At 47.3% G+C, this 25,298-nt stretch overlaps 1 protein-coding gene across 1 annotated transcript in view; it reads right to left on the bottom strand.

Annotated features, from left to right (window-relative positions):
- Nucleotides 1–25,298, bottom strand: part of TDP1 (tyrosyl-DNA phosphodiesterase 1) — a 75,352-nt gene that overhangs the window by 1,651 nt on the left and 48,403 nt on the right. Inside the window, exons 14-15 of the mRNA XM_049769814.1 lie at nt 16,406–16,508; nt 8,370–8,478 (exon numbers count right to left, since the gene is read on the bottom strand). Of these exons, the coding sequence (XP_049625771.1) occupies nt 8,370–8,478; nt 16,406–16,508 (212 nt within the window). The remainder of the gene's footprint in view (nt 1–8,369; nt 8,479–16,405; nt 16,509–25,298) is intronic.

Genomic DNA, 25,298 nt, shown 5'->3' with positions numbered 1-25,298 from the left:
AGAACACCCTGAATTTACCCCCTCAAAGCCATTTGGGCTATGCAGAGACTGAAAGGAACCTATCGCAAAGAGCTGCATTTTCCATGGTGCCTGCAGCTGCTGGTCATGCATGACCTGAGTGCACTGACACCAAAAGGTGACCACCTCCCAAAGGCTGAGCAGCAAAAGGGCCAGGTCTATGACTCCACCCACTGGAAACTAGCTCTACTGATGGCTGCTGGGATCAAGGCCTGTTCTAAACAGTCTCTAAGGCAGAGGGAGCATGACATGGCTTTGAACCTCTGCTGTATGTTGGGGAGATGCCAGGATCTTCACGAGGTGCTTCACAGAGAAGGGGCCAGTGCACACCAACTTGGAAGGTGCCCTCTCACCCTAGTCTCCAGGCAGACAAGAAGGGGTGCCCTTCTTGGAACCCTTGACTGGACCCTGTGAGTCCAAGGTCTCTAATGAGGTGCCCCCAAAGAGCTGGTTAGTTGGTCTGGGAGAAGCCTGTCAGGGCATCCCTCTCCCACATTTACAAGATGACCCAACACAACAAGAGTCTGAGACCCAAGGGGACCAGAGCTATGTTTTCTTCTGGAACATGATGGAAGGGGGTTTAAGGCAGGGGAGTGATGAGCACAGGGGTGTCAGCGAGGTGGGATGGGGGAGGATGATGAGACAACACCCTCACTGTGAGGCTTCCACCCATGGGATCGGATAGTGTTTTATCTCAGCGTTTTTCTGCAGCCATTCTTGGGTCGTGGACTCTGAGCCTCTTCGATCTCCTGCTCCATCCCCACCTAACCTGAGAGTAGGGGCTGCCCTGGAGGCCCAAGAACTTGGTCCTAATTGCTAAGTGTGGCTGATATTTCCCACTGTCTTCCCTCTAGATGGGCTTGATATCTGAGTATCACAATGAGAGAGAGACAGACAGGCAGAGAGACAGAGAGAGAGACAGAGAGAGACAGAGAGACAGAGAGAAACAGAGAAAACAAGCATGCTTCTGTCTAAAGATTTCACTGCCATGTTAGTTTTCTCTGACATCAAGGAATGTAAGATATTTCAGGTGTGCCAGCATACAATTCCAGGGAAAGAAGCCCAGTGCTTGACACTGGGACATCTGTCTTAGAGAAAGGCAGTTACGTGTAAGGCCCCTGATATCTGCCATTCATCTGCAACCCCACCCCACGGAGGCCTCTCTACTTCCTGTCTCTATGGCAGAACAGAATGAAGTTTGAGGGAAAAAAATATGACAAACCTCCCAAATACGAGCTCTTATTGATTTCAAGGTAAAGGATAATTTACCCTTCATTACTGTGGATAGTTCTAGAATTCCTTTGAAAGACAAAGCAATTTTTATAAACAGTTGTAAGTTTACTCCTGTCAGTTTAAATTTAACCTTTCTACAATCAAATCTATAAAGATTTGGTTTCAAGAAAATGCTCAAGATCCTGTCTAAAGTACCTTTGCTTGTAACATTTTTTTAAAAGTGAATCCTTAAAAATGAAAATGAAACTGACCTCCATCTCTTGTATTTTTCTATCCCCTCTGTCAAGAACTGCATCAAGAACTGCCTTCTAGCCTGAAACTGACTCTGGCTGGACAGGGGTTTTTCTCAGACAGACTTTAATAGGGAACTGATGGGACAGGGAAGCCAGGGACCTTATAGCAGAAATCACTAGTCCAGTAAACAGTCCTTCCAGTGAAATTGTTCTGGAAATCCAGCCAGCATCCAGGAGAAAATTCCAAAAGAAAACAGCCACCATCACAGATCCAGCTGAGGGGTTCTTATAACAGTTCTGCAACTGTTTCGAAGTAAGTTACCTGGAGTATCTATTAGGAGATTTATCTGCATTTAAAGGGACACCCCCCCGATTATTATTATGTTTTTTGGGGGTCACACTTGAAGAACTTCAGGGTTACTCCTGGTTTTGTGCTCAGAAATTATACCTGGCACACTCAGGGGACCATGGGATGCGGGGAGCAAACCTAGGAAGGGCACATGCAAGGAAAATGCCCTCCTTGCTGTGCAACTCTACAGTCCCTCCCCCCAATTATTATTATAGGGTATGTGTCCAGGGCCACCCCCACTGGTACGAGGGTTGGCTAGACAGGGCTGAGAACTTGGAGAGTTACATGGTGCCAGGGATCAAAGTCCAGACCCCCTCCCTAAGCCTTTTCTCGCATATTCTTTCTTTTTTTTTTTTTTTTGTTTGGTTTTTGATTCACACCAGCAGTGCTTAGGAGCTACTCCTGGCTCTATGCTCAGAAATCGCTCCTGGCAGGCTTGGGGGACCATATGGGATGCTGGGATTCGAACCACTGTCCTTCTGCATGCAAGGCAACCACCTTACCTCCATGCCATCTCTCCAGCCCCTTTTTTTCACATTTTCTTTGGATCAGAAAAAAATAATTATGTTTGTTTCCTTCACAAAAATACTTCAAGAATCTGGCCTCTACTACATGGTGATAATGCTGATGGTCTAGACTAAAGTTTATCACCATATGATCAAAATACAAGAAATACTTTTATTTTATTTTATTTTTTGATTTTTGGGTCACACCCGGCAACACTCAGGGGTTACTCCTGGCTCTACGCTCAGAAATCGCTCCTGGCAGGCTCAGGGGACCATATGAAATGCTGGGACTCGAACCACCGTCCTGCATGCAAGGCAAAAGCCTTACTTCCTTGCTATCTCTCCGGCCCCAAGAAATCATTTTAAGTGAATATGGTGGTGGTGGTGGAAGAATGGTAAATCCATTTGGGAACCAATGATTTTAATGTAATGCATATTAGAAGTTTATCTACGGGCCCGGAGAGCTAGCACAGTGGTGTTTGCCTTGCAAGCAGCAGATCCAGGACCAAAGGTGGTTGGTTCGAATCCCGATGTCCCATATGGTCCCCCGTGCCTGCCAGGAGCGATTTCTGAGAGACAGCCAGGAGTAACCCCTGAGCAACGCCGGGTGTGGCCCAAAAAATCAAAAAAAAAAAAAAGTTTATATACACTACATATGTGCTGAACTATACTGTGTGTGCACAAGCAGATACCACACAGTTCTTCAAAAGTCAATGTCACCAACAACCAGGCTTATTAAAATCATGTGACATCTCAGAAGTGCATGATGGGAAATGGGAATAAGGATTAAGGAACTGGTCCTAAATGCAGCTGACCCAGTATTATAGGGTACCCCAAAGCCACAAGGAGATGATTCTTGATCTCAGAACCAGGAATGAGCCCTGAACACTGCTGTGTGTGATGTAAAAAAAAAAAAAAAACAAAACCAGATAAGATGCAACCAACATCCCATTCCTGGTGGAGTTTGTGGAGTTAGTATGTGGAAGTTCATAGTCTGAATTTAATTATAAATAAACAGTGTATGAACTTGGTGTCAAAAGTACCCCTGGGTCTATGAAACAACTGGTAAGCGCTCAACCACGGGCAGGTATCTTAAAACAAAATCTGTAGGTCTGAGCCAACTGCCACGTCTGTGCAAGTGGCCACTGCCATAGACTCATATAATTCTTGAAAACAGAGGCCCAACTAGAAGAAAGAACTCATGGACACACCAGCCTCACAACTAATCCCAAGGGGGACAAGGCAAGTCCTCCACCCTACTGAAGCCGTGGCAACAGCACACAGACCTATCCTACAACTGCTGCCAGGCCAATGGTTCAGCTTCACCTCTTTTCCACTCATCTCTGCAGAGACTCCTAGCTGCCCAAAACTCCAGGTAGGCTGGTTTTGTGACTGACATCTCCAGGGACTGTTTGGAGCCAGGAATGCCCCTTCTCCCAAGTCTGTACTTCCAGCAGCCCATGAATTACCACTGTTACCATATGAGCTGATGGCCTACCTCCCCAGATCCTCAAAGTTCTGAACCCATGACACTCCCATAATATTTTTTTGAGTTTTTGGGGTCATACCCGGTGGTGCTCAAGGGTTACTCCTGACTCTGTGCTCAGAAATTACTCCTGGCAGGCTTAGGGGACCATATGGGATGCCGGGAATCAAACCATGGTTTGTCTGGGGTTGGCTGCGTGCAAGGCAAAAACACCTTTCTGCTGTGCTATGGCTCCAGACCACCCCCAAAATTTTTAATACCGACTTTCCAGTAGGAATATACCAAATGAAATGTAAATTATCACAGAAGTCATATAAGCTCAAAACCAAAAACGAATAGAATTCTCAACTAGCCATAAACAACGTAGTAAACTTTCAGACAATGACATACATAACAGCCCCATTGCAAGATAGGACAATTTTCATAAATTTTCTTTTAATGAAGTTTTTCCTGATTCCATTACCAAGTTGTACCAAGCAATATTAAGTAAATCATTTGTACATGCCAAGGGGAAAACTATTACAAAGGTGGAGGGAATGTAACACTGTTGGTGGGATTGGTGCTGGAACAGAGTGTCAGAAATAATTGTATTATGAGCAAATCTGTAAACCAAAGTATTTAAAGAAAAAATTTAAAATACATATGCTTCACTAGGAAATAAAAATATATTAATTATACTGATGACTAAAGACACAGGGAGACCATAATATATGCCATCTGAAACTTCTCTTTAGCACTAAAGGCAACCTCCAAAATTGGAAAAATTCTGCAGATGATAGGACTGAATTATTTCTATTCTAATAGGAGAGTAAGAGAGTCTATTTTCAGGAAATATGGTATTGGAGTATTTTATGGATAAGAACAAATTAAGTTTGTAATTTACGGGCCTGGAGAGATAGCACAGCGGTGTTTGCCTTGCAAGCAGCCGATCCAGGACCAAAGGTGGTTGGTTCGAATCCTGGTGTCCCATATGGTCCCCCGTGCCTGCCAGGAGCTATTTCTGAGCAGACAGCCAGGAGTAACCCCTGAGCAACGCTGGGTGTGGCCCCAAAACAAAACAAAACAAAAAAACAAACAAACAAAAAGTTTGCAATTTACTCACAAATGGGTCAGAAAAAAAAGTTAATAGGACAGAGAACAGGGGAGGGAGGAAGTGAAGGTTTATGCAAATGTCATGACATACTGACATAATATTTGGGGAGTTTATCTGAAACTGGCAGGTCTAAGTTAAAAAAACACTCAGTTAGAAAAAATATTAATGAAAAGCAATATTATACATATTCCACCTGTATTATTAGAAAATGGAAAAGGAAACAACAGAATATAACTGTGACTTGGCAAAGTTTGAGGTAACATGTAACTAATTTATCCAATATCAATAGCATAGCAGATAATATAATATGAAAGGTTAAACTTGGTTTGGAACCCAGAAAACATCACATATTTATTTCACTCTCTCTTTGTGTTGACAGGAAGTGGGATATCTGGAAATAAAAGTTTTTTAAAAAATTGTTTCTTTTTTGTTTGATTTTGGGCCACACTGGCAATGCTCAGAGGTTACTCATAGTTCTACATTTAGGAATTACTCCTGACAATGCTCAGAGACCATATGGGATGCCAGGGATTGAATCCAGGTTGGTTGCGTAAAAGGCAAATGTTCAACTTGCTGAACTATCCACTCTGGCTTCATGAAAATATTTTGTTTAATTCAAACATTAAATGCTGGTGGTTTTGCTTTATCAAAATCTTCTTTGAAAACTGTAATTTCAATTGGTAATCTGCGATTGGCTATAATGAAGTCATCTTGAGGAGGCGAGGTTAGTACTGTCTCTTTCACTACTCCTTTCTGAGCATCAAGACAGTACCCACTGCCTGGTTCTGTGTATGAACTGGGACAAAGAAACAAGTTATGTCTGCAGCAAGGGAGAATCAGGCTTATTTCTGGACAGTTTTCAGGTCTCAGGATGAACTGTAACTTGGTGCTAGCTGTAGACTTCAATGCTCAGTCATGTGCATGGCTCCTGATTTTAAACAACATGGAGCCAGATTTCACAAGCGAGGCAGAAGTTAGATCATCCCTCAGGCCCCAGTTCCCGAACCCCTTAAAGGTAGATGCTCCCTGGAATGGCGGATGCCTAAATCACAGGCTAGAGCCACTACTGAAGGCGACTAGGTGGTACAGGAGGCTAATGAGGTCTGACCAAAACCCAAGGCTCCAGCCCCTTGGAGGCATCATTCAAAGGAAATAAATGCTTAAAATCCAGAACACTCTACCAATCAGGGAAGCATTCTGCGAGTTGGTTAACTACAAGATTTAGCATTCTCTGGCCCAAGCAATGGTCCTATTGCAAAGTTAAGCTCCTAGGAATGCTATTTCTATGGAATTGAAGGGATTTCAGTTTTGTTTTGTTTTGTTTTAAAAATAAAAGGCTCTCCTCTTCCTGCTAGTCTGGATTCCACAGCCCTCTGTTGATCTGGACGGAAGAGGAGAGAAGCAGAATTCCAGCCATGGTGCTGCAAGTTACAGGGCCAAGGCCAGACCCCCAGAGTCTGACCCAAAGGCACCCACAGCCAGTCTGCCCCCAGCATGCTTGTTCTGCATGCAGGTTCAAGATGAAGATAAAAAAGGAACACAAAGAACAGACCAAGGGAGCCAAGATAAAGGGACGACTCAAAACCAGAATGGAGGAGGAAAGGTGGCCACATTCTGTCCTAGGAGGCTGGACAGATAAAGATTGTCCCCCCACACACAAAAAGTTGATAGCCTGGGAGGACAGAACCTATGGCCCCTCATGCCAGAGCTTATCTGGACACTTGTCTGAGAGCCAAGAAGGTTCAGGGGACAGAAGAAAGTGGGAGGTACGAAGTAGGGACCAAGGCCAGACTGCTGGTTAAGGGATCAAGGTTCTGGAAGACTGGGCTGAAGTGTGAAAACAGCAGCTAAGGTGCTTGCCTTGCAAACAACCAGCCCCGATTGCATCCCTAGCACCACATATGGTCCCCTGAGCCCTACCAGGAGTGATTCCTGAGAGCAGAGCCAGGAGGAGTAAGCTTTGAGTCATGTTGGCTGTGACCCTCCCCTCTTCAAATAAAGAAAAACAAACCCAGGATACTGGTGGAAGATGCCTTTAAAGCTTCCCAAATCCAAGTCCCAGGTTTCCTGTTCAGATTTAGCACTTGCTCTGAGATTTGAGGATGCCAACTTGGCTGCATGGATCAGACAATGCTTTGTACTGGGGAATCTGCTGGTTACAAGGACAGGAGCTTGTGGCACTGGAAAGAAAGAAGTATTTTGTGGTTCTGCATCGTGTGTGTGTGTGTGTGTGTGTGTGTGTGTGTGTGTGTGTGTGTGTGCGCGCGCACGTGCACTAAAGTCGCCCCACAGACAGACATTAGGGTTGGGAGAAGAGCCTGGAATGAGGGGGGATGATAGAGGCAGACAGACTCCCAAGTCATCCTCCCAAAATTATTAACTGGAACCCACACACTGGGGTATCTAGTGGGAAAATTCCTGGGCTACTGTCATTGACTGGTATAATGGGTGGGTCCTCCCTTTGAGGGTGTGGTAGATGTGGAAAGGCTTGATTTTTCTCTCTAAATAACAAGTCACCATGTGTCACTCCGAGTTCCTCACGCCAGGTCCTAGGGACTCACAACAGAACAGCTGCTGTAAACTGGCAGAATCTTTCCTGGACCTGGCTAGTAAAATAGGGCTGGAGTGATAACACATCATGTAGGGCATTTGCCTTGCATGTGGCTGACCTGTGCTCAATTCCCGACATCCCATATGGTCCCCCGAGCTTGCCAGGAGTGCTTTCTGAGCGCAGAGCCAGGAGTGGCCCCTGAGCATGGCTGAGTGTAGTCCCAACCCCAAAACCAAAAAAACCCTAAAAAAAACAAAAGGTTTGCAATATTCATCAACAGCACCAGGTTGTGGATTCCTTTAAGGAACTAGCTAGAAGATAATGCCATGAGTGCTGAGGAGATCGTGCATGGATTACGATCAGCACACGGCTGGCCTGGGTTCGATCCCTAGCATCATATAAGGATCCCTAAGCACTGCCAGGAGCAAGCCTGGAGCAGGATGGGTGTGGCCCCCACTCCCAAATACATATTATATAAGGGTCATAACTTATTTTAAAACACATCAAATAAGGGCCAGAGAGATAGCATGGAGGTAAGGCATTTGCTTTGCATGCAGTAGGACGGTGGTTCGAATCCTGGCAACCCACATGATCCCCCAAGCCTGCCAGGAGCAATTTCTGAGCTTGGAGCCAGGAGTAACCCCTGAGCATTGTCGGGTGTGACTCAAAAACCAAAACCAAAACACCAAACAAACAAAAAACCCATCAAATAAGCTTAATAGTGCAGAGGAGTTCCAAGATAAATTGGTTTGAGAATTATGATTCCTATGTCTCAGGGATGCCTAGGAAACTCTACAATTATGTTTCCAAAATGTTCCACAAGCTAGGCTCCCACTGAGATGCTGGGGCCAGGTCTTCTTTCTCTGTGCAAGAGACTGTAAGATGGGGGCAATGTCTCACCTTTGCAGCCGTATTGTTCTGGAGGCAGATCGTAGGGCACAGGAAATGAGGCAGCTGAGTCCTGACCCGCTGAGAAGAATTTCTGTTTCACTTTGAAGCTGTCCAGGCCCTGCAGACACATAATGAAATGGAGGTTGACACCTGACTCCCAAAACAGGCATCTCGAGAGGTAATTATCTCTCTGTGGTTCACAGAAAGGTTAGGACATTCATGACCAATGTGGTACAGTCCGATGGCTGGGTTGGATTCATTTAAGACTTCCCCAACATGAATCTCTGCTGGAAGCTTTCCAATTCTGGGAACAGAGGGTCAGGTTTGTGGAAGGACAGATAGAAGGAAGGAGGGAAGGAGAAGAGAGAAAAAAGGAAGGAAAGAAGGGAAAGAGAAAGAAGAGAAGGGAAGGGAAAGGGAGAGAGAGATGGAGGGAGAGAGGGAGGGAAGTGGGAGGGAGGGAAGAAAGTGGGAGGGAGGGAAGGAAGACCACTCTGTGCCCACCATGTCTAAGTAACCTGCAAAAGTGGGCAAAATACTGAATCTAAACGCCTCCAGATATCTTCAATAGCACTCTTGGTAGCCTGCTCAGTCTTATGAGGACTCTCAGCTGCTTTCAGGGGTCACGCAAATGTTCTGATATATAATGTGATGGGAACATAAAGAGCCACTCAAGTGGAAAGTTTATCTCAAGAATTCATAATAAAGTATTTGTTTTATTTTAATTTGCTATTTTGAGGAAGGAGTCCTGAGGACCACATCTGGTACTGGGGATCAACCCACACCCACTCCTTACCTGGCTCTACCACTTGGGACCCCTCCCAAGTGCCTAGTCTGGTTTCTACTAGGTTGATGAGATTAGTCACGTGTGGCTTCAGTTCATTTCTGTGCCCCTCTGCTGTCTAGCCAGCACCTAATTTGAAAGCTAATCCCCATTCCTCTGTCCACTCCTCATCACACAATCCTGTCAGGCAGTGCCAGTGTCAGAGGAACCCTGGCAAAGGACAAAGGCCAAGGCTTTGTAGGGGAGGCTGATGACAGAGATGTGGGATGATCTGGGCGATTTAAGCCACAGCAGTGCCAGCCTTTGTTCTAGCACTTTTTTCTTCTTTCTCTCTTCCCTTTTTTCCTTTAAATCACCTATGAAGAAGTATAATGCTTATCACTTTATCCCCTTTCAGCACCCAGTTCTTGTTTGTTAGATCATTCCCTGCTTTTATGCAAAACAAAGGTGTTTCCCCCAACTTCCTCTTTCCTTTTCACCTATTCCTTTGATATGTAAATGTTACCTAGACTAGAGTAGCTTGTAGCTAGATGTAGGTAGTACTTTTGTCACTCACTGGACCCTCCCACTCTGGATTAGTAATAAAGAGGTTTTCAGTTTGACTTGGCAGGTGGAGTGGGACCCACAAGGCCAGAAGCCAACTGACTCCACAATTCTCCCCTGACTGGCTTGGTTTATTAATTCTTCATGTCATTCACCTGGGATTTGAAATACCGTGCATGGGGTTATTTTACATTTGTCCAGAGTGATCATTTCTAACTCTCATTGTTCTAGTGGTCCCTTCCTGCCCTAACTGCACTCCCCCCACTCTTTGTGACAAGTTTTCTACCATTGACTGGTCCTCCTGGCCCTCATCTCTATTGTCACTGGGTATTAAAACCATATTATCATTTTTTAAATATCGCACAAATGAATGCAATCACTCTATGTCTAACCCTTCTCCCTCTGACTCATTTTGCCCAGCAACACTGTCCATATTGTTTTGGAACTTTGTACTGTGAAAAAGGCTGGGGTTTTACATCCACTCATTCAACATGTAACTGCAAGCCCCTCCTCTCCTGGGGCCAGTGCTACGTCTGCAGGAGTCACCATAGATGCCACTATCCCTGTTGAGGGCAGAAACATTAGACAAGGAGGCAGACAAAAGGGAAAATGACTACTGTTCTAAGTGCTATAAAGGGAGAACAGGATGAGGAAAAGAGAGAATATAGGCCTGGGTTCAAAGGGGGCTAGAGGGAGGAGAAGCCTCCCCCAAACAGTCACATTGTTCTTAATCACTGGATGAGTCGGGTTTAATCAGGTGACCGTGGAAAGGACACTCTTGGAGGTGGGGCAATACCAGCCCAAGCCCTGAGGGGACAAAGAGCCAGGATGTCCTAGGAGGGGGAGTGGGGAAAGACACCAGTAGGATACCAGGCCCACCTCAGACCTCAGTTTCCTCACTGGTCCAACTGTGAACCAAGTGTCCTGGAACCCAGTGTTTCTCTCGTCAGTACTGAATGAGCATGTATCTTGGGATGGGCTGGGGTTGCACCAACGTTGAGTTGTCAAGGACCCATCCCTGCTAACTCTATAGACAACTGTAACTGGGTCTTGTAAAACTAGTGATTTTTGCCTTATTATTACTTTTGGGGGGAGTGCGGGTTTGGGCCCAACCCAGAAGTGCTGGGTCTATTTCTGGCTCAGTGCTCAGGAGTGACCCCTGGCGGTGCTGAGTAGACCATGTGCCTGGGATCCCAAATAGGTGCAAGGCATGCACCTGCTTTACCTGCTTTACTACCTTTCTGGCTTAAAGATTGAGGGAAGATCACCATCACCCAAGAGGTACAAGTATGCACCTCGGGTACTGGTAAGCGAAAACTCAGAAAGAGAAGGAGGTCATGGCGAAGAGCTGCACTAGAGCATGGTTGCCAGAAACTATGGATCTCTGTGGCTTGTACTGTGTAACCAGACTCATCCCGGGATTACACCAGGGAGGGGTCAAGGCAGAGACTGTCTCTTTGCTTGGAGCTCATGTACTCGAATCTGCATCTATCAAACAGAGGTGAGTCTGAGATGAAGCACAGTTCTGGACTCAGCCTGGTCTTGCCTGCTCATTTCTTGGCATCATGGCACTGGTGATCAGCCCATGGTAGAACTGTACAGTCTTCATTGCTGTAGCTGATGGGGAGCTGCAAAAAAATCCCACAAATAGGACACATTGCCTGGGAATGGGCAGGCTCAGAGCCATGAGACCAAGAGCTCTCCAGGGACAATAATGAGTAAACTGCAACCAAATCAGCCACATGCATGGCTAGTGTTTCATCTGTTCTTTGTACTGCGTGGAACCCCAAAAACTGCCAAGTGAGATCCCCAGGTGAGGTCCCCAAGCTTCTTCCCTACCCAATAATCCACTTCTTTTTGTTGTTGTTGCTATGTTTTGTTTGTTTGGGGAGGCCACACCTGATAGTGCTCAAAGGTTACTCCTGGCTCTGCATCGAATCACTACTGGTGCTGCGTGGGGGATCATATGCAGAGCCAAGGATTGAACCTGGGTTGGCCACATACAAGATAAACATCCTCCCCGTTGTTCTATAGCTTTGGCCTCTAACCCACACTTTCTTAGCTACTTCCAAGCAGGCCACAGTGCTGTTAACCAGTCCCTATGCTGAATGGGTTGCATCACAGGACTTTTCTGTAGGACTTGGCGTTTGTACATTCTAACCCCACTGGTTTCACCCACCCCCCTCAACCATCTTCATCACGGACCTGTATGCAAGCTTTTTGCAGTGTGAGTCTAAGTAAGTTACTCAACCTTTCTGGGCCTGGGCTTCCTTATTGGGAAAGAGGTATCTGGAGCAGCGCCTGGCCGGGTTATAAGACAGGAGCACCTGAAGTACATTCCAGGAATTCTCTGCCCTGTGCTTACATCCATCTCTCATAGGAGGGTTGGTGTGGGGAGGCCAGAGTCAGTGGCCTTGATCACACAGTTATTATGTGGCAAGGTTGAAAACAAACACTGCTGTTGTGACTCTGGGTCCCACGTTCCTTTCTTTATCAAATGGCCTTACATCTGTTCACAGAAATGAGGAGTTTCTATAAATTCAGAGGCAGCAATTATGAAAGGCCAAGAAGGAAGCAACTGAGTATTAGAGACCCTCTTCTTGGGGGGCGGTTAGTTTTGGTTTTTGGGCTATACTCAGCAGTGCTCATGGCTTACTCCTGGCAGGGCTCAGAGGGAGAAATGGAGTGCTTGGCTGCATTCAAGGCAAACACCTTACTTTCCATACTAAGAACTTTTTTCATTTTTTGCTTTGCTTTTAAGGCTACACCAAGCTCAGTGCTAGGGGTACCACATGGTGCATGGGATTCTTGCATGGTAATGTGCATGTGCTCAGCCCAAGATCCTCTGATTTCCCAGGGAGGTTTCCCAAGTAGTGGTCATTAATTCCAGGGGCCCAGACTGGTGATTCTATGCCAGAGTCAAGGACACCAAGGTACCTGGACCATACCAGATCATACCAAGTGACGCTCAGGGAACCAAGTGGTGCTAGGAATTGAATGTCAGTCATGTGTATTCAATGCATGTCTTCTTGGTTCAGAGACCCTATCTACAAAGAAGAGGTGTGTGTGTGTGTGTATGAACTGAATGAAGAATGTGTAGTCTATGCATGTCTCTTTGGCTCAGAGACCCACTCTAAAAAGTGTGTGTGTGTGTGTGTGTGTGTGTGTGTGTGTGTGTGTGTGGTGTGATCACTGCTTTATGAGATTTAAGAGGAAAGTCACTTTCTCTTCCTTAGCTCCTGGCTGATGCTTCCCAGTCAAGAAAACAAACACTGCTGCTGTGACTCTGGGTCCCACTCTGGCCTGGACCCAGATCAGATGCCCGAGGTGCTGCCTGTTCTGTGGTATCTGACTTCATGGGAAAGGTGGCTTGAGCCTTCCATCACTAACAGGAATATAGATTTTTTTATTCCTTGAATGCCACATGTGATCCAAATTCTAGGGTACTGTGTACGTATTAAAAAAAAAAAGTACCACTTTTCCCTTCAATCTGGCTGTCAAATAATGTGAGGCTGTCTTCTAATTATCATTATTTATCTGTCACAGAGGAATAACTTGGCATTTTCCAAAACAGAGGAAGGCACTTTCCCAGGCACAGGGCCTTACAAGACAGTTTAGACAATATGTTGACAAAACACCAGGTGAGAGGGTGGACACGCAGTGTGCAAGAAATCACGGCCTTTTCCTTTTACTTGCTTGGAGTATGAAAGCACAAGGTGTCGCCAGGACAGACTAGGTTCAGAAGCTCAACTCAATCAGCCCAGAAATATAGATGCTCTCCTACCAGGACAGAATATTTTTTCCTAGGTGAACCCAAGAGGCAAAACCTTCTCTATGACGCATGCCGAGGTCTTGGCTTGCACAGTACAGGGAGCTGACCCATGAATGAAACATTCACAGGGTGGGAGAAGGACCGTGAACCTGGGAAGCAGGTGACAGGGTGGGTGTTCTAGAGAAGAAGGAAAAGGTCTCAGGTGGCCAGGGCCGTGAGAGAGGTAGTTGCACTTCCTCCACAGGAAAATGCGGCCTCCCTGTGGCAGGGAAGTGGTCAAATCAGGGACATTTGTGGGCCAGATATTCCCTGAAGGAATATCCTGCCAAGAGTCTTTGGTCAGGGCCTCCTCACCACATCCCTTCTTGTATGCTTCAAGTCATTTGCTTCTTTTTTTTTTTTTTTTTTGGGCCACACCCGGTAACGCTCAGGGGTTACTCCTGGCTATGCGCTCAGAAGTCGCTCCTGGCTTGGGGGACCATATGGGACGCCGGGGGATCGAACCGCGGTCCGTCTCCTAGGCTAGCGCAGGTAAGGCAGGCACCTTACCTCCAGCGCCACCGCCCGGCCCCCATTTGCTTCTTTTATCAGCTCAACCCTTTATCTCTGGCCTGGGCATCTCTCAGGCCTTTAACTTTGCTTTTTGGGAACATCCCATCCTCTCAGTAGGACTGAGTGAATGTTCTTGACTTTGTCTTTGTTCAGGAGGCCAAGACGAAGCGTGAATTTGGCTGGGATCCTGGAAGAAAGAAATCCTGCTTCTAAAGCTTTGGGAGGATGTGAGTGGTTTTGCCCAGCCAGGTTGGGTAGAAATTCTACAACAACCCAACGTGAGGGCCAGAGAGGTTCCACCTGGATGCCCCTGAAAGTCAGTGGCTGCTGCCGGACCAGCATAGGGTCAGCACCTGTCCTTGGAGTGAGCCCAGCAACTCTCCCCAGAGACTACTTCTATGTGACTAGAATTTTGCAAATGTTGACAACAAAAGTCACACAAAAGGGACACAAATGACACAACCTTGAGGCCCAAGCAGAGGGAGACCTCCCCCATTCCTAGCATCTTGCTTCAAGCTAGGATGGAAGGACCAGAGTGATAGGACAGTGGAGAGGGTGTTGCACGTGGCCAAGTCAGTACCACAGTTGGTCACCCAGAGTACTGCCAGGAGTAATCCTTGAGTGCAGAACCTGAAATACACCCTGAGGAGTCCTCAGAAAAAAAAAAGATAAGATGAAAGTAGTTAGGTTGAAGAAGGCAGGAGGCTGTGTATCTAAGGAAATGTGTAAGGACACAGGAGCATAATATACACCCAGCTGCTCCAGTTGACATAAAAACATGTATTTATGTGCAGGTAATTTGTTGAAATTTGATAGTCAAACAGACTAGTCAAATCATCTTAGAGAATTGCATGTTGGGTAGTCCCATGCTTGAGGAAACAGAAGTCTAAAGGACAACACAGACTATAAAATAATGTAAAATGGGGCTGGAGGAGGTAGGAGCTTGCCCTTGCATGTGGCTGACCTGGGTTCAATTCCCAACATCCCATATGCTCCCCACGCCTGCCAGGAGCACAAAGCCAGAAGTAAGCCCTGAGCTACCCAGGTATGAGCCCCAAACAAAAACAAAAGGCAAAAACTCATTTCCCTCCACTCACCACAAATCCTAACCAGTCACTGTAATCATACCAATCTCTGAACCGCCCTAATGCATAACTCTGGGTCCATCGCTTCCTTCAGGCCAAGCAGAAATCACAGGTGGGACCAGAGACTGAGGTACAAGGGCCTTGGAATCAGGGGTGTTGAGCCTGAATGTACGGAAAATAGGGTAACCATTTAAAAGGCTGTGGAGGCTGAGAAGAGATGCAGGAAGGTCTGCTACCTCACTGCGAGAGAGATAGAGAAGCAGGAAGAACTGCTGTCTCTCCATACAGAGACAGAGAGGTGTAGGGCAGGGTCTGGGCAGAAGCTGGGAGGAGCTGTACCAGGGAGGCAATACTGGCCTTGCTGGTACTCAAGGGTCAGAAGAGAGAGGAGAGAGTGAGGAGAGAAAGAGGAAAAAGAGAGAGGTGGGGGAGGAGGGAGAGAGAGAAGGGGAGGGGGAGGGAGAGAGGGAGGAAGGGAGGAGAGAGAGAGGGGAAGGGAGGGAGGAGAGAGTCGAGGAGGGAGGTGAGAGGGGGAGAGAGGGGGAGAGAGGGGGAGAAGGAGAGGGAGAGGGAGGGGGAGAGGGAGAGGGAGAGGGAGAGAGAGAGAGAGTCAGAGTCCCAGGTGCCTCTCATGAAGACTTCAAGTGTGGGCCTGGGTTTTTTGAGCTGTGCACAATACCGTCTCCTAGGGGTACAGAATAATGGGGGGGGGGGGCTGCACTGGGTGCAACAGAAAGGAATGTGTTTAGAGAACAAGGATTTTTCAGGACACACTGAGTGACTTCTTTCTAAAAAGGATAAATGAGGTTGGGTAGCCCTGGTTTAGAGACCCCCAAGCTGTGCTAGTTCTCACACAAACAGCAGCCACTTGGTTGGTCTGGTGGTGGCTCCCAAAACTTATAACACACACACAAACACAAACACATGGACTGACCAGGGCTCCCGGCATGTGCTTGGGGGAACCCCTGAACACCCTTCCTCCCGACTTGTGCTTGTGCCACTTCCCTCCACAATTCTCTTGGTAGACCCAAATTCTTAAACTTATATCACTACTAAACTCCTGCTTCCAAATGTGCGCCCTGACACTCTCAGCCTCAGCTGCCATGCCCGTTTCCTCAGTGACCTGTCACTCACTGGTTCTTGGTCAATCCTTCTATGTCACACCAGGCACTATTCACACAGGGCTCGGAGCTGCCCACAGTCCACCCTGGGAGCCCCCTGACCCCTGCAGCACATGTGGGAGAAGATGGGAAAGGACCCAGCACACACACAACACTTCCACACCCACCCAGCCCAGGCCTGAACTTACGAATGCAGAGGGCAGGAAGAGGACCCCAAGCTCGTAGGAGCGGATCATCAGCTGGGCGCCGTTCCTCTCCAGAGCTCCCCACGCTGCCTTGGACAGGTTTGCGCTGTGAGACAAGCATGCATAGAGGGCCGAATTAGGGAGGAGCGTGGGTGTGGGGCGAGCTGGGGCGCACCTCACGTTCATGCACCCTCGGTCACTTCACTTGGTGCCTGGCCGTGCTGTGTGCCTACAGAAATGGCATTCAAATCCTGCTGTGTGGGAGCCTCTGGATTTATCTAACTGCTAGCTTGGGACAACTGAGCTGGCATCAGCCATTTCTCCAAGGGGCAGCCAAGAGACTGCCTGTTGCAGATCATTTTGGGGCACAACCCTGGGCTTTTCATGACTCGGGTATAGCCAGAACCTCTGGTTTTGCTGAGTCTAATGGGAGTATTTTCAAACAATGGAAATATAAAGTCAGGCAGTACTTATATTTTCTCAGGGGGGGGGGCGCACATCCAGCAGGACTTGGGCTTCTCCTGGTTTGATCATGGGGGGCCCAAACAGTACCTAAAATGGGTCTCCTGCATACAGAGATTGAGCTCAGCCCATTGAATCATCTTCCTGCCCCTTTGTACAGCACTATCATTTTCTTTTTTGGTTTTGAGATTATACACAGCAGTGCTCAGGACTTACTCCTGATTCTGCACTCAGATTTCACTCCTGGTGTGGCTTCAGGAACATATGGGATGTCAAGGATTGAACCCAGGTCAGTGGTGTGCAAGGCAAGTGCCTTCCACACTACATATAGCTCTGGTGCCCCTATACATTTTGGTGTAGGAGGATTTGAGCCATAACCACAAGTGTTCAGGGGATCATATGCAGTCCATGGGATCAAACCAGGGTCTACCAGGTACAAGGTAGGTAACTTTCAAGTCCTGCCCACTCGGTCAAGCCCATTAGCTGGGTCTTAAGTTTCACATTCTTTCTGCTTTGCAGGGAGGTGGTAGGAAAACCAACTGTGCTAATTTCTACTTTCTACGGGAAGGAAGCAGCTCTGAGGGCATGAGGCTGGCACTGCTTTCCAGAAAACACTTGCAATCCGGTTTCATATGGACAAAGCCTGATGGTAGTGGAAGTGGCTCAAGACCAAGAGCCACAGGGGAGGAAGCAGTCACCAGGCTCAGCTGCTGAGCAGACGGGAAGCAGTGAACACTGAGCCCTGAAGTGTCTCTCTGATTTGTGAGCTCTGCAGTAGTCTGGCCTGAGGCTCTGCCTACCCAGGAGTGAAGGCAAACCCACTGGCAACTTTTCTCCCCAGTAGATGCACCCATTATTGTTTCATTTTCAGAAGTCAAGAGTAAAACCCCAGTCTTTCGGACTCCACTAGTCTGACTCAGTAGGCAAGAAAATATTTCCATGTTCACTCCCTGCAGCATCAAGTCCTCTGCACTTAGTGGCCGGATCAGAGCTTCAGACAAAACAGTTACGAGGGTGGGGGTAGGGGGGAGAGCAAGATGAAGCCTCTGAGCTCAGGCCCAAGGCAACAGACTAGAACTAGAAACCAGAGAAGAGGACATGATTCATGCCAAAAAGCTTAATCAAGACACGAACACTGGGGCTTTCTGAAAAAAAAAAAAAAAAAAAAAAAGCCTTAAGACTCTGCCTTGTGGGGCTGGAGTGATAGCACAGCTGTAGAGCATTTGCCTTGCACATGGCTGACCCAGAAAGGAACCAGGTTCAATCCCTGGCATCCCTATGGTTCCCCAAGCCTGCCAAGAGTGATTTCGAAGAGCAGAACCAGGAGTAAGCCCTGAGCACTGCTGGGCATGACTCCAAAACAAAAAACAAATGAAAAAGACTCTGCCTTCTTCCAAGGCCCAGGTTGAGAGCAAGGTCCCTTTCTTGGAAGCCACAATCATCTGGAACCTCACTGCCTGAGCAGCATCAGAGACAATGGTCATAACGTGATATGTGAACATGACAACATAGCACAGGGCAGTGGACTCCGTGGGAACTTCCCATGTCCAATGTTCTTACCATCCTGGTACTGCCTTGACCATGCTAGTCCAGCGCCACTGAGATACCTTCTAGAAAACTTTTTCTCATTCTCCCCTCAACATGATACAATTTCAGACCTTCATGAGCATGTCCCACTCAGCTTCCCTCCTGGCCCTCTGGTTTGCCAGCTCAAACAGAATCCCCCATGACGAAGCTGGAAGCCTTGCCAGTAGTTGGGCTAAAGATGACAGGAGGCAGCATTGCCTGGAGCAGCAGAGACAATGTGCTATTCTCTGAATATGCCTTGGATCACTGCTATCCAGGGCAGCTGTGTGGGGGTGCCCTGCACAAATCCTAGAGTCTGACTCCAGCACAAGGGTCATGGCATTTCTCAGTGCCACAGCAGCCTCTACTTTCTTGACTTCCTAGGACACCACCACCACCACTTTATAGCAGGGTCCCCACTGTTTTTCCCAATGGTAGAGGATCTTATTTGTAAAAGCGGCTGCTCTTTAAAAACCAGATCTCTGTCTGTGACATGGAAACTTTGTCCCCAAGCCTAAGGGCAGAGTTGAAAAAGAGTGATGAGTTGAGTGCAGTTAGAGAAATAACTACATTGAGAACTATCATAACAATGTGAATGTATGAGGGAAGTAGAAAGCCTGTCTCAAGTGCAGGTGGGGTTGGGGTGGGGAGGAGGGAGAATTGGGACATTGGTGATGGGAATGTTGCACTGGTGAAGGGGGGTTTTCTTTACATGACTGAAACCCAACTACAATTGTATTTGTAATCAAGGTGTTTAAATAAAGATATTAATAAATAAAAAAAATGGCACAAGGTCCCTTAAAGAGAATGCATGGACACTGCATAAAAAAGTGGTCACTACTGCTCTGTGTGCTGTCCTGAGCCACAGGGGTACAAAGCTGATACCCACTAAGAAAGGCTGGACCAAGAACTGTCGCTCAAATGCACATGTCCTGCATTTGGGTCCTGAGTGTCATCTCTGGGCATGAGCTGGCACAGTTCCTTCAGTAACAGTCCCAATCAGGATGGGGCTCTCTCCTGGGCCTTGGCCTCTGAGCTCCACCTGAGGTCTTTGGGCACTTGAGGCTACAGTTCCCCACCCAGACCACAGACCACATGACCACATCCACACACGGTCTAAGATAACCTGAAAGCTCCCTCCCTGTTGTGCATGCTGATAGCGGATGTGGCCATGGAGGAGAGGCCAGTGGACAGTGGCATCTGCATCTGCATCTACTGCAACTGTTCCAATCAGGGTTGGGGCAAAGCGACTCAGGATAGGAGTTGGGAGCCAGGTAGGTGGCACAGAGGGCTCAGAGCACAGAAGGGGCTAAGCTGCAGCCCAGGGCCGTACCTCCGAGTGGAGCGGCGGGGGCGAAGCAGCCACATTCATGGATGCAGTAATAGAAGGCTGACAGCAGATGTGAGACAAGCTGCAGACGGAACAGCTGGGACGGCTGGGAGGGAAAAATGAGTCACCCCAAAGAAAGCCACTGTCCCACATCCCACAGCATCCACTGCATCATCACATAAGCACATGCCGACATTGTAAGGTCTTGTCCTTCCTGCCTAGCTGTGGTCTTCTCCCAGGGTTGCAAGAGGAAGAAACTTGTTCCTGTAAGTCTGGAATATTGGCTCAGGACCTGGGATGGCAGGTTCTGCATGTGAAAGGCCTCCAGCTCTTAGTTCCTGAGTGATGCACCAGTTCCTGTGGCCCCCAGACTAGGCCTAACATGAAATCGAGTGGGTAAGAAGAGCCTGAGAAAGCCCTGACACCCTGAGCATGGTTTGGGAGGCATCTCCCACCAAAGATTATAGTTGTATGTACAAACATATATTGGGCTCTAATTGTACATCTGGAATGATTTTTGTCAATATCCTCCTGCCTCTCAATATAAACCATCAACCAACAGTATCAGAAAAATTCTGCTGAAATTCTGCTAATCTAATAGAGATTTTATTTTGATCTCTCTAATGACTCTTCATGCTCAGTATTGGCCAGATGTTCCTCAACTATAAATTATTCTTTATAGTGATATATATTTTTTTTTTGGTTTTTTTTTTTTTTTTTTTGGTTTTTGGGCCACACCCGGTGTTGCTCAGGGGTTACTCCTGGCTGCCTGCTCAGAAATAGATCCTGGCAGGCACGGGGGACCATATGGGACACCGGGATTCGAACCAACCACCTTTGGTCATGGATCGGCTGTTTGCAAGGCAAACGCCGCTGTGCTATCTCTCCGGGCCCTGTGATATTTCTATTGACATGCAATCTGTTTCATTTTCCTTTGGGAATAGACTGTCACCCAGTGGCTAAAAACTTCATCCATTTAGTGTCTTATAATTCAACCAAGCCTGACCTGGGTCTTGAGGGCTGACAGAAGGTGCTAGAAGGTTGTGATTCTTCAGGGTTCTAGGGAAGGGTCTGTTTGCTTGACTTTTTCCAATTTGTTTTATTTTCCAGTTTACTATTTAGTTTTGGTGCCACAACCAGCAGTGCTCAGTGCTTCCTCCTGGCTCTGTGCTTCAAGGTCTCTTGGGGAAAACATAGGTGGTACCAGGAATAGAACTGGGGTTGGTTGCGAGCAAGACAAGCACTTTTACCCCCTGTATTAGCTCTCTGGTCACATAATTATAATTTCTGAACATCTGAAATAGTTTAAACACCCCCCAAATTTTTTTTATTTGTCTTTGATGGTCTGATGCATCTGCGACTTCCTACTGAATTGCTACCTTTTCTAACTGCCAAGGGAATATTATTTTGGAGTTTCAGAGTTTCTGACTTAGATCTGTTATCTACCCTAAAATTAACTTTTTTTTTTTTTTTTGGTGTTTGGGTCACACCTGGCGGCACTCAGGGGTTACTCCTGGCTTTGTGCTCAGAAATCATGGGGTACCATATGGGAAGCTGAGATTTGAATCACCATCTGTCCTGGATCGGTTGTGTACAAGGCAAATGCCTTACTGCTATGCTATCTCTCTGGCCCCCTAAAATTACTTTTGTTCATGGTCTGAGGTAGGTGGCCAAGCATATCTCATTAATCCAATCAACCATCCATCCTGCATAGATAAACAATCTTTAGCACCACTAGGGGAAGGAGGTGTACAGCTGGCAGTGTTCAGGGCTTACTCCTGGCTCTACGCTTTGTGCTCACTCCTGGCAGGGTTCAGGGGTCTCAACGGGAAGCGAGAGAGATTGAACCTGGGTCAGATGCCTGCAAGGCAGGTACCTTACCTGCTGTACTATCTTTTTGGCCTTTATAGTACCATTCAGTAAAAATAATATCCTTTTCCTCATTGTATTTCACTTTCATTTTAATCACAAAATTTTAGCCAATTCTATTTCATTCCACTGATCAACTGACCTATGCTTATGCCAATATCTGGTTTTTAGTGTTTTGGTTTGGGGTCACACCTGGTGGTGCTGAGAATTTACTCCTGGTTCTGCACTCAAGAATTACACCTGAACCAGACTGATAGCACAGCAGTAGGGCATTTGCCTTGAACATGGCCAACCTGGGACAGACATCAGTCACAGGATTTGGGCTTGTGCTACTCAGTAACCAAGAAGACAGCACGGCTGACCCATGCTCTAGGCTGGCAGAAAGGCCATGAGAGGTCTTGAAATGAGGGGGAGATGCCCAGGACCTAGTTCTAGTTCTGGACCAGGTTCTAGTCTTGGCCAACTATTGGGGGTGGGTGGGTCTTCTCTTGTGGGTAACAACTTATCCCCAGGTAACATGGGTCTCACAGCATCTACTTTTCTATCTACAAAGAACAAACCTTGGGGCAGGTGAGGTGGCACTAGAGGTAAGGTGTCTGCCTTGCAAGCGCTAGCAAAGGAAGAACTTCGGTTCGATTCCCCGGCATTCCATATGGTCCCCCCAAGCCAGGGGCAATTTCTGAGCTCTTAGACAGAAGTAACCCCTGATCATCAAACGGGTGTGGCCCAAAAAACAAACAAACAACAACAATAACAAGAACAAACCTTGGTGGAAGTGCTTTAGCCCTAAAGTCTAGCACCAGGGTCAAATTGGGAATACTTTGAGCGCACATGTCTGTCACATGTGTTTGGTGAAGGATGCTGACATTCTTATTGTTTTGGGGGTTTGGGGAGCCTTGCGCTGCTTAAGGACCTGACAGCCTCTCTTGAGGCCACTCTTTCTGGCTGCACATGGTTTAGTGCAGAGTGCTGGGTGGAGCAAAGTGTGCAGCAAATTTGGGGTCTCTGCATGCAAGACATGTGTTTCTGCCCTGTAGGTGATCTTCCTGCCTATGGTTTTATTTTGGGGCAGGGCAGACCTTGGGGACTGTGTGAAGCAGAAGCTAGCACCAGCATGTGGGCTAGTCCAGCCCTTAGTCCTGGCTTCTTACTAGTCTTTTCAGAACCTGCTTTATATCTGGGTGGTCCTTTGTTCCAAAGAGCATCTGAACCTTGCCCAGGAAGCCTAAAAGGTATCAAGGAGCTTAGCCTGTAAACCATGGAGGGACCCGATCTGCTTCTTCTTTGGGGAAATGATCTGGAGGGGGAGTACTGTTAGAAGTGAAGGTGAGAGCGGCTGCTGAATCAGGCGAGACTAAGAGGTAAACCAGGGCCATGGGCTTGGTGGGCCTCCCAAAGACACCCAAAAAGTTGTCAGATAATGCTGCCCCCCCACCCCCCCGCAACATCTGTGCCAGCCAGGTCTGTGACTATTTCCCTGAGTTCCTCCACAACCCACAATGTTCATGATCCATGGACCTTCCCAGAAACACTGACCTTTGCCACGTAGAACAGACGCAAGGACACAGTTCCATCAGACCCAGACTAAACTGGAGCCGAGCCCCCGGACTCAATACTGGCTGCTTTCTCCAGCTGTCTTCCTGCTCCCCCCATTCCTTAAAGATTTTCGGCAATTGTGTCTAAGAATGCACATACATCTACTGTTCTATGGGTTTGGGATCACACCTGACAATGCTTATTCTTGGCTGTGCTCAGGGATCACTTCCTGGTGGGACTTGGGAGACCATAAGAAATGCTGGAGATCAAATCTGGGTAAGATAAGTGTCTTACCCACTACTTTTGCTCTGGCTCCACTGTTTACTTTTTCCATTCCACTGTCCCTAGGTGGAATCATGCCTGCTTTGATATCTGTCACTATATGAACCCCTGAACACTGAGCCAGGAATAACCCCCAAACTAAAAACAAATATTCAATAAACAGATACAGGTGTTAAAGTACAGTGGATAGAGCATTTGCTTTGCATGTGGCTGACCTGGGTTCAATCCTCTGCACTGCCCAAGATTTCTCCAATCAATGCCAGGAGTCAGCCTTGAGCACAGAGCCAGGAATAAGTCCTGAGCATCTCTGGGCATGGTTTAAAACCAGAAATATATTAATATAATCAATCAGTGAAGAGGACATGCAGGAGAAGGGGAAGATCAGGGTACAAGGTGGAGTCTGCCAAAACTCACCCCACACCCACCTGCTCCACTTCACTCAGATGGCACCTGAGAACAGGGTCATGAAAACAGCATAACATAGAACCATGGCTTCACCCGTGATGGGCATGTGTCAAATGTACTTCTGTACTCAATATCACATGAGGTGTGGGAGCCTGGGGGGGTCACACTAGGAAAGGCCAAAGGACTCTGCTGGCCCAGCTTCCCAGTCCAAGGGATGTTGTGGCCATCTCCCCCATACCTGCACCTGGTCATCAAGGCCACAATTTCCTCCACCTGAGAGGCCCTCCAGGCAGAGCAATCCCAGAACCCCTTCTAAGGCTGCTCCTAGTTTTCTGTTTCCTGTACACAAAGGCGATCGCTTTCCTCACAGAACCCCACCTGTCTCATTCCTAGTGTCTTTTGGGGTTCCCTAACTTCTTACACACACAAGAGCCCTTTACTATGAGCTCTGTCCTTAACTACACATGCATTCATACACCTGGGTCCCTTTACTACTAGAACACAACTTGCCTGCCCATGTTCCTTACTATACTGCTGTTACTATAAAAACTCTTGGAAGCTCTTATCAAATAGAGTTTAAGCTTCTCTGGAAACACTACTCGGTCAATTAGCTTTCCTGTCCCTATCAGCAGACCTATCTAGAAATACTCCAGGCAGGCTCAAGGCTCCCCATGCTGTCAGGAAGAGACATTGCATGTGTGCTGGGCAGGGCAGAGTTAAAGAGTGAGTGGTGACATGGTACTGAAAAGCCTCACAAGACAACTGCCACATAAAGAAGACACAGGCCCGGGTAGGCACTCCCCACTCTAGAAAGTGCTGGGTCGTGTCCGAATAGACGGACAGGCTGAACATGGAAGTGTCAGATGCTCAAGATACAGTTACTGGGGCTCAGCAGTCTAGACCTGGTTGCACCTGTGTGAAGCCCTGTTTCCACCCTGGGCAAAGATGTTGCTATCTACCAAGAGGGAAGCACTCTTGATTAAGTGTTTTATGAGAGTCCTGAGGTTTTAAGCATGAAAGAAAAAAAAAAAAAAGCATGAAACAAACCCATGCTTGGTAAACCCTTCGTAAACTTCATGAATTAGCAGAGGCAGGACACATGGGCTGTGTGTGTGTGTGTGTGTGTGTGTGTGTGTGTGTGTGTGTGCGCGTGCGTGTGTGTGTGTGTGTGTGTGTGTGTGTGTGTGTGTGTGTGTGTACATAAACTGGGCAGGAAATGTCTGGCTCAGAAATGACAGAGGTTGCTCATGGGAAATAAACAAGACCAGATAAGTCACTTCTTTAAGAAGTTAGGAACCACAGTTGATTTTTTGTTTTGATTTGATTTTTGGGTCACACCCAGCTATGTTCAGGGGTTACTCCTGGCAGGCTCTCAGGAGACCATATGGGATGCCAGAGATCAAACCTGGGTTGGCCACGTGCAAGGAAAATGCCCTCCCTGTGTGC

Source organism: Suncus etruscus, chromosome 3 (assembly GCF_024139225.1).
Source record: "Suncus etruscus isolate mSunEtr1 chromosome 3, mSunEtr1.pri.cur, whole genome shotgun sequence".
Lineage (NCBI taxonomy): Eukaryota > Metazoa > Chordata > Mammalia > Eulipotyphla > Soricidae > Suncus > Suncus etruscus.
Note: the sequence above shows the minus strand (reverse complement) of the source record. Positions and strands in the feature narration are given on the sequence as shown.